At 47.8% G+C, this 8,130-nt stretch overlaps 1 protein-coding gene across 3 annotated transcripts in view; it reads left to right on the plus strand.

Moving 5' to 3' along the window:
* The window catches only part of LDB1 (LIM domain binding 1), a 136,898-nt gene that overhangs the window by 66,843 nt on the left and 61,925 nt on the right, over positions 1-8,130 (plus strand). Inside the window, exon 1 of one of the 3 annotated variants that reach the window (XM_018553213.1) lies at positions 5,208-5,402. The exons of the other annotated variants lie outside the window; for them this stretch is intronic. Coding sequence (XP_018408715.1) covers positions 5,378-5,402 — 25 coding nt within the window. The 5' untranslated portion in view covers positions 5,208-5,377. Of the gene's footprint in view, positions 1-5,207; positions 5,403-8,130 lie in introns of those variants that run through there. 3 annotated transcript variants of the gene reach the window in all.

The raw sequence follows: 8,130 nt of genomic DNA on the forward strand, positions 1-8,130 counted from the left end.
AAAAAAACTCTTTTGAAGCACAGTTGTCCACAGTTGTTGAAGGCTAATAAAGCCGTTATTTAGGGTTTAACGTGAAACATGGTCACATATCCCATCTCCAAATCCCGCATCACCCCCTCCCCATATCTAAATCAGGGGTTGCATCTTCCTAGGGAATCCCAGTATTTTTCTAAATGAGCGAGGCAGGGTCCAGGAATAATGAAGGGAAGTTACTACAAGTCCCATTTACTACAGCGGCAGAGCGCTTGGCAGCAGGGCAGTGATGTCACTCCAACTGTAGTCCAGCCTCACTTCCTCCAGCCCCATATCAGAAGATACATACCTGCACACTGGGCTAGAACCTGTGCACCGTACCCGCAAGGCACTGATCATGGGTGCAATGCTCTGCAGGTTTCAATGCAAAACAATTAGGGCTGCGGAAATTAACTATTAATTACCTGATTAATCGTTAACATTTTTGATCGATTAAAATTATTTTGATCAATAATGAAAACACTCACCTCTCCGCCGGCTTCCGGGTCTTCCGAGATCCGGTGACATCACGGACATCGACGTCACCGGACTCCTCCCCCCTTCCCTTCGTTAGCCGACTGAGCCACTTGGGCCGGTGATCTGTGGACACTTATCGAGTTCTGCGACCGCCTGACTTCCGGTTTCGTTGGAACTAAGAGGTTTGCCCAACCTCTTAGTTGTAGCGAAACCGGAAGTGTTGGCGCTCTGAACGAGCGCCAGCCAAGGCATTGGCCTATACACATACAGCACAGCAATGAAGTAATAAAATGAACTAGGATCACACTAATCCAGCACGTTATTATTCTGAGTTGCCCCACTCAAGCGGCGGCCATATTGAGTGGGGCACGTGAGATCAATAACGTGCTGGATTAGTGTGATCCTAGTTCATTTTATTACTTCATTGCTGTGCTGTATGTGTATAGGCCAATGTAGTTGGATCTGTATGTGCGTTATAATTAATCGAAATTAATCGATTAAAACATTTTTTGATTAATCGAACACGAAAATTTTAATCAGAAACAGCCCTAAAAAAAATGTCGTAAGATCAGAGCTACGGCATTTACTATTTTTTTTACAGAAAGGGGGACTGATCCTTGTTATTAAACATGCAAGTTTTTAGAACCTTCCTTTAAATGTATTTCTGGGGCATCATAATACCCCGAAAGCTTACATATCGAATAACTTAAGCTAGCCAATAAATGTATCACTTAAAGTGACACTAAACTCGGGAGTTAAATCTTAAAAATACATTCAAGCCCCTTAACTATTAACAACAATGTATCTTATTTGTGTATGACTCGGCTGTAGATCCTCCATTCATCTCTGAATTGGTGCTGACACTGTCCTTCCTTCTGGAGGGGGGCTACTTTTGTTCCCCATGGTCCCTATGTGTGTTGTAAAGTAGTCACCGCTCCAAGCTCGCTCCTGTGTTATGCTGGGCACACACCTTACAACCATTGCAAGACTTTTGTCTTGCGATGGTTGTAAAGTAATTTAAAAAAACGTACGATCTGCCCATCTTGGACAGGCAGATCGTACTTGTGATGATCACACGCCGCGCCCCCCTGAGGGGCGGGCTTCCGATGACCGCAATACCGAACGGGCAGTGTGCGCTTGCGCACACCGGCCCGTCCGGCTTTTATCTTACGAACATGCTACACACCCGCTGAACATCGTACGTCCTAAGATAAAAGTCTTGCGACCTTACAGTAGTAGAGGTCGCATGGCTTCCACACACCTTACGATAATCATATGATGGCGGGATTTCCCGCGATTATCGTACGATTATCGCAAGGTATGTGGGCACCTATAGACTACAATCTCAATACAAATTAGTAAACTAAACATGAGATTGTAGTCCATCACAGGAGTGAGCTTGGAGTGGTGACTACTTTACAACACACACAGGGACCATGGGGAACAAAAGTAGCCACCCTCCAGAAGGAAGGACAGTGTCAGCAACAATTCAGAGATGATTTGAGGATCTACAGCCGAGTGATACACAAATAAGATACATTGTTGTTAATAGTTAAGGTACTTGAATGTATTTTTAAGATTTAACTCCTGAGTCTAGTGTCACTTTAACCCTTGCAGTGTTGGGGTGGGGTTACCCCCAGTACAAGGGAAAGTTTTTAGATTGCTCTTCTTTAAGCCGTTTTACTGCTGAGTTTAGTGTCACTTTAAACTCCAAACCTTCTATATGTAGTCGCCAATCTGAGATGCAATGTGACAATAGAGTATGAAGATTTGACATTCTTCCAGCAGATGGCGCTCCTCTTCTTCTTAGAAAATCTCTAACGCATTTACATGCTGGATCCTCTTCTACTTTTTTCTTCATAGAGTAACATTGTCTCAATCCATGAGTGTGTGTAAACATGCGCTTAGAAACCTACCTACAGACACCCAATGGAGGCTGTCCATGCATGCACCATGTGAATGTTGGAAGGAAACATGCACTTTGCATTGGCTGAACATGTACATTTTTACCTTTGAAGGAGACAGTGGGGGGGGGGGGGGGTGGGCGGCAACACCAAAGTGGAGGTTTATCTCAGGAATACACAATACTCAGGAATACACAAGAGCAATAGGACAGAAATTCCATGGCAGACTCATTCATGATGGAAGGAAACTATTCTCTGTTCTAAAGACTCCAGTCTGTGTGCCTGATTGGAACCCCAACCCGCACAAATTGTAACAGTGAGCCGTATGTATTAAACATTGCGTAAGAGGTGCTGAATGGAGTAAAGTGCAACACACAGATAGAGCCATATGTGCCAAAGTGTTGAGTTCTATGAGGGTCACTGTAGCGCGTGCACATGTATAATGCGTCATACAACTCCTCATACACACCAGTCCCCAGGGGCTTCCGTAGCGGTGTTACCCCCAGTCAGTGGCGTCACAAGGGGGGTGCAGCCCACACCCAGGTGTCACCATTGGAGGGGTAGAAAAAAAATAGACACCGGTACTCCAATAGTAAATCGATTACGTCTATTTATTGACGTACATCAAAAGCAAAATAACACACTTAGTGCGACGTTTCGGGGACACACAGCAACCCCTTCATCGGGCAAAACCAGTTCAAAACCATTGGAGGGGTGACACCAAAATAACTGACAGTCATTTTGGTGTCACCCCCTCTGAAAAGTTGGGCACCCGGTCATTGACCGAGAGCCCGAAAGTGTCAGGAGAGAGGAGGGGACCCGGCGGCATACCTCATCCCGCCAGGTGAACGTCCCTCCTCTCTCTGTCGGCGCCTATCACCAAGATGGCCGCCGGCAGGCGTCAATAAGATGACCGCGCCTGCGCGATGATGTCACGACGGGGTGTCACCCGGTCTCCGCTCCGGGTGTCACCCGGCCTCGGGACGCCCCTGCCGCCAGTGGGTTCAATCTCACTACTACTACGCAACTTTATGTGTCGTTATTAGTGGCGCCTGACAAAGTATTACCCAATGTAGTGTTAGGATTTAAAGAAAAACCCCGGGTAAAAATGTTATTAACCCCTTGCAGTGGGGCTGTGTCCGCACTGTAAGGGTTAAGTGCTCGTTTTTGCCTAGGGTCAAAAATAACAAAGTTATACTCACCGGATCCTCCGAGCCGGCTGGGTGTCACAGCGCTCCCTCCAGCCTGCAATGGTATGTCCCTCAGTGTCCTCCCATCCTATGCACAGTGTATAGAAGGTGATGACTCACGGACCTCAGACAGCGGAAGGGGAGAGAGGCTCCAGGGAGCGGACTAAGAGCAAGCCGGCTCAGAGGATCAGGTGAGTACGACTTTTTTTTTATTTTAGACCTAAGCAAAAACGAGTACTTCATTCCAGAGCGATGGGTTAAACCAGGGGTAGCCAAACTCCGCCCCTCCAGCTGTGGTGGAACTACAAATCCCATGAGGCATTGCAAGATTCTCACAGCCACAGACATGACTCCCGGAAAGAGATGCATGATGGGATGTGTAGTTTCACCACAGCTGGAGGGCCGGAGTTTGGCTGCCCCTGGGTTACACCGTCTGTCCACCCACAAATGACATTGCAAATAAAAATGAAGCTCTCTGTAACGTTAAAAAATTCCTGACCTGTCACAGCGTACAGGAACAGTTTCATTTTTTTTAGTCATACCGACCCTTTTGTAAAAAGCCAACCTTGGACTCCAGTCCAGTGACTTTGCCTAGGCTGAGATGATGTCATCAGTCCGCTGCAGGCAGGAGGAAGCATTTCCTCAGTCTCCTCTCCCCCAGGGATCAGATTGTACACTGTACAATTGTATTAAGTCACAAGGTGAGAGGCTGCAGCAGGGGGCTGATCTGTGTCAGACATTTGTGAACACATACAGACACCTAGATTTATATGATTATATCAAAAGACCCGGGGGGCGTGTTGCAAAATCTGGTACATGAGCTTCTTTGCTTTGTCCCGTGTGCAGGCCCCATTGAATTCAATGGGGACGCTGGGCAAATGTAGCACGCAAACACACATGAATGCGCGCAAACGCACGCAAATGTGATGCACGTTCACCCCACGTGCAGGTGTGAATGCGGGTTTACACTAAACCTTCATGATAATAAGAATGAAGGGGGGAAGCGCTACCGTTCCCACCTGATTGCTTTGCAATGGGTGTTTTTGCCCACAGGTGCTCTTTACATTATATAAGGCCCACAGACCGTGGGGCCGCTATGAATGGGATTCGCAGATGCCGTGGCCATCCTTACATGGTCCGAGCAGGGTTGCCACCTGTCCGGGATTCACCCTGACAGTCCGGGTTTTGAATGCTGTGTCCGGGTTTCACGGCAGCTGAAACCCGGAGACAAGATGTCAGTCAGACAGGAGCAACCAAAATGAAGATAGGGGCTACTGGCCCCCCACTAAAAACGACTGTGATATTTACATATGAATAAGCCACGACTCATTCTCCCCAAAAAATGTCCGTGCGCTGCTAGAGTGTTCGGGTTTCGCTGAAAGAAAAGGTGGCAACCCTAGGCCCAAGGCTACCGCAGCAGACAAATAAGAGGCCCCCGCTGGGCCGGAACCAGCCCTGAATTGCCCTTTATAGGCCCGCAAAGAGCGCCGGGCATGGCACTATTGTCGGGGGGGCGCTGCGTGCATTGTCTTTCGGTGAATGACCCCCCAGATCTGTTATGAATGGATCTTGGCTTTGATGTGTACAAAACACTACAGAGCTCCGCTGGAGCTGTCACTGCCGTCACCCATCCTGGATCTCGTTGCATTAGCACGGTCACTTTTGCATGACAATAGCACCAGAGGGAAGCAGACAGGAAATACGCGCTTCTGGTGGAGAGAATCAAAGAAGAAGAAGAAGGAATTCCTCTTTGGCTGTCACTGATGCCAAGAGAAGTCTAGGAAGCTTCAACTCATGGCTGAAGACTTTGACGTAGCAGGTAAGGAAAGTGCCGTGCGCCGTTCTCCAAACGCTCCAGAGTTTCACTTTTGTAGGGAAAAGTGACAGGTTCTCTTAAACCCTTCGCACTCCCTCTTGGGTGTTGCAGCAACAGTTGGCTGGGTGATTGGTATCGGCATACATAAGAATGTATGTCGCCAGCACACCATGGATGTATAGTTATTACGGCAGGGGTAGGCAACCTCGGCACTCCAGCTGTGGTGGAACTACAAGTCCCATGAGGCATTGTAAGACTCCGACAGCTACGGGCCAGACTCCCAGATGATGGGGTTTGGAGTCGCAAAGCAGCTGGAGTGCCGAGGTTGCCTACCCCTGTATTAAAGTGATCACACATTACAATGCAGCTAGTACGAGTGTAACACCCTTGGTCAAGCATGTGACGGCTCACCCCAATCCCCCCACTGCTGCTGAAACTTCTCTATGTCACCGGTCTCCAGTGACTGGATAGGCTGCATTCTCAGTGATGTCACCGCTCTCTAGTGACTGGATAGGCTGCATTCTCAGTGATGTCACCGGTCTCTAGTAAATGGATAGGCTGCATTCTCAGTGATGTCACCGGTCTCCAGTGAATGGATAGGCTGCATGCTCAGTGATCTCACCAGTCTCCAGTGAATGGATAGGCTGCATTCTCAGTGATGTCACCGGTCTCTAGTGACTGGATAGGCTGCATTCTCAGTGATGTCACCGGTCTCTAGTAAATGGATAGGCTGCATTCTCAGTGATGTCACCGGTCTCCAGTGACTGGATAGGCTGCACTCTCACTGATGCCACCGGTCTCCAGTGACTGGATAGGCTGCACTCTCAGTGATGCCACCGGTCTCCAGTGACTGGATAGGCTGCATTCTCAGTGATGTCACCGCTCTCTAGTGACTGGATAGGCTGCATTCTCAGTGATGTCACCGCTCTCTAGTGACTGGATAGGCTGCATTCTCAGTGATGTCACCGCTCTCTAGTGACTGGATAGGCTGCATTCTCAGTGATGTCACCGCTCTCTAGTGACTGGATAGGCTGCATTCTCAGTGATGTCACCGCTCTCTAGTGACTGGATAGGCTGCATTCTCAGTGATGTCACCGCTCTCTAGTGACTGGATAGGCTGCATTCTCAGTGATGTCACCGCTCTCTAGTGACTGGATAGGCTGCATTCTCAGTGATGTCACCGCTCTCTAGTGACTGGATAGGCTGCATTCTCAGTGATGTCACCGCTCTCTAGTGACTGGATAGGCTGCATTCTCAGTGATGTCACCGCTCTCTAGTGACTGGATAGGCTGCATTCTCAGTGATGTCACCGCTCTCTAGTGACTGGATAGGCTGCATTCTCAGTGATGTCACCGCTCTCTAGTGACTGGATAGGCTGCATTCTCAGTGATGTCACCGCTCTCTAGTGACTGGATAGGCTGCATTCTCAGTGATGTCACCGCTCTCTAGTGACTGGATAGGCTGCATTCTCAGTGATGTCACCGCTCTCTAGTGACTGGATAGGCTGCATTCTCAGTGATGTCACCGCTCTCTAGTGACTGGATAGGCTGCATTCTCAGTGATGTCACCGCTCTCTAGTGACTGGATAGGCTGCATTCTCAGTGATGTCACCGCTCTCTAGTGACTGGATAGGCTGCATTCTCAGTGATGTCACCGCTCTCTAGTGACTGGATAGGCTGCATTCTCAGTGATGTCACCGCTCTCTAGTGACTGGATAGGCTGCATTCTCAGTGATGTCACCGCTCTCTAGTGACTGGATAGGCTGCATTCTCAGTGATGTCACCGCTCTCTAGTGGATGGATAGGCTGCGTTCTCAGTGATGTCACTGGTCTCAAATGTAAGCCTGTATTAAAGGTAAAGTCCACCTTTATGAGAAATAATAATGAATGAACACGTCTTTATAAAAGAAAAAAATCTGCATTCATTATTTTTTTGCATTGGAGCCAGTAAAGTATTGGAACCGAGACCAGTAGATGGCGGGTTCAATGCTCTGGTTCCTGCAGACTCTTCCTCCCTCAGTACCGACATTCAATAACATGGATGGGAGGAATTATGAATGGACTATAAGTGGGGTGAAGTCCCTCTCTGAAGGTCTTGTAGTTTCCCCATTCATAGATCCTGATGCGGCTGCGTGGGCGGAGCCATGCTCAGTCATACCAAATTCAATATACAGCAGCAGCCTGCGGCAACTCAGGTAAATGGAGGGGAGGGGCATATGGGTGACATGAAACATAGTCCATTAAATCCAATAAATATTGATACCTAGCGATGGTTAGCCATTCATAAAGTGCATCAAAGCCAAGTGCTTCTTGGCTCTACTTTTGCATAGTAAGCAAGCGTTTAATCTGAAAGGGTTTTTTTTTATGTCATCTATGTCCCAGTAGTGAGATTTGCCTTCCCTTCCGCCCTGGAGACACAACAGGAAGTGAGAGGAAATCTCCAATGTTAGGCGAAATCCATTTTTGTCACCACAATTGGTGTCCCCATTGGTCGATTTCACCTCACTTCCTGTAGCGGTGACAACAGGACACTATAATTTTCCTATAACTTTGTGTCTCAGTGATGGACATTTTTTTTTCTATTAGCTGTTTTTTTAAAAGAGGTTTTAGTAACGGTTATAGATTAATATATTGTAAAACGCTGCGCAAACTGTTGGCGCTATATGAATCTTGTATTATAATAATAATAGAGTGGAGACTGCAGGAGATTATCAGAAGGACGGGGAGTGGGG

Source organism: Nanorana parkeri, unplaced genomic scaffold (assembly GCF_000935625.1).
Source record: "Nanorana parkeri isolate BGI_ZX_2015 unplaced genomic scaffold, ASM93562v1 scaffold113, whole genome shotgun sequence".
Lineage (NCBI taxonomy): Eukaryota > Metazoa > Chordata > Amphibia > Anura > Dicroglossidae > Nanorana > Nanorana parkeri.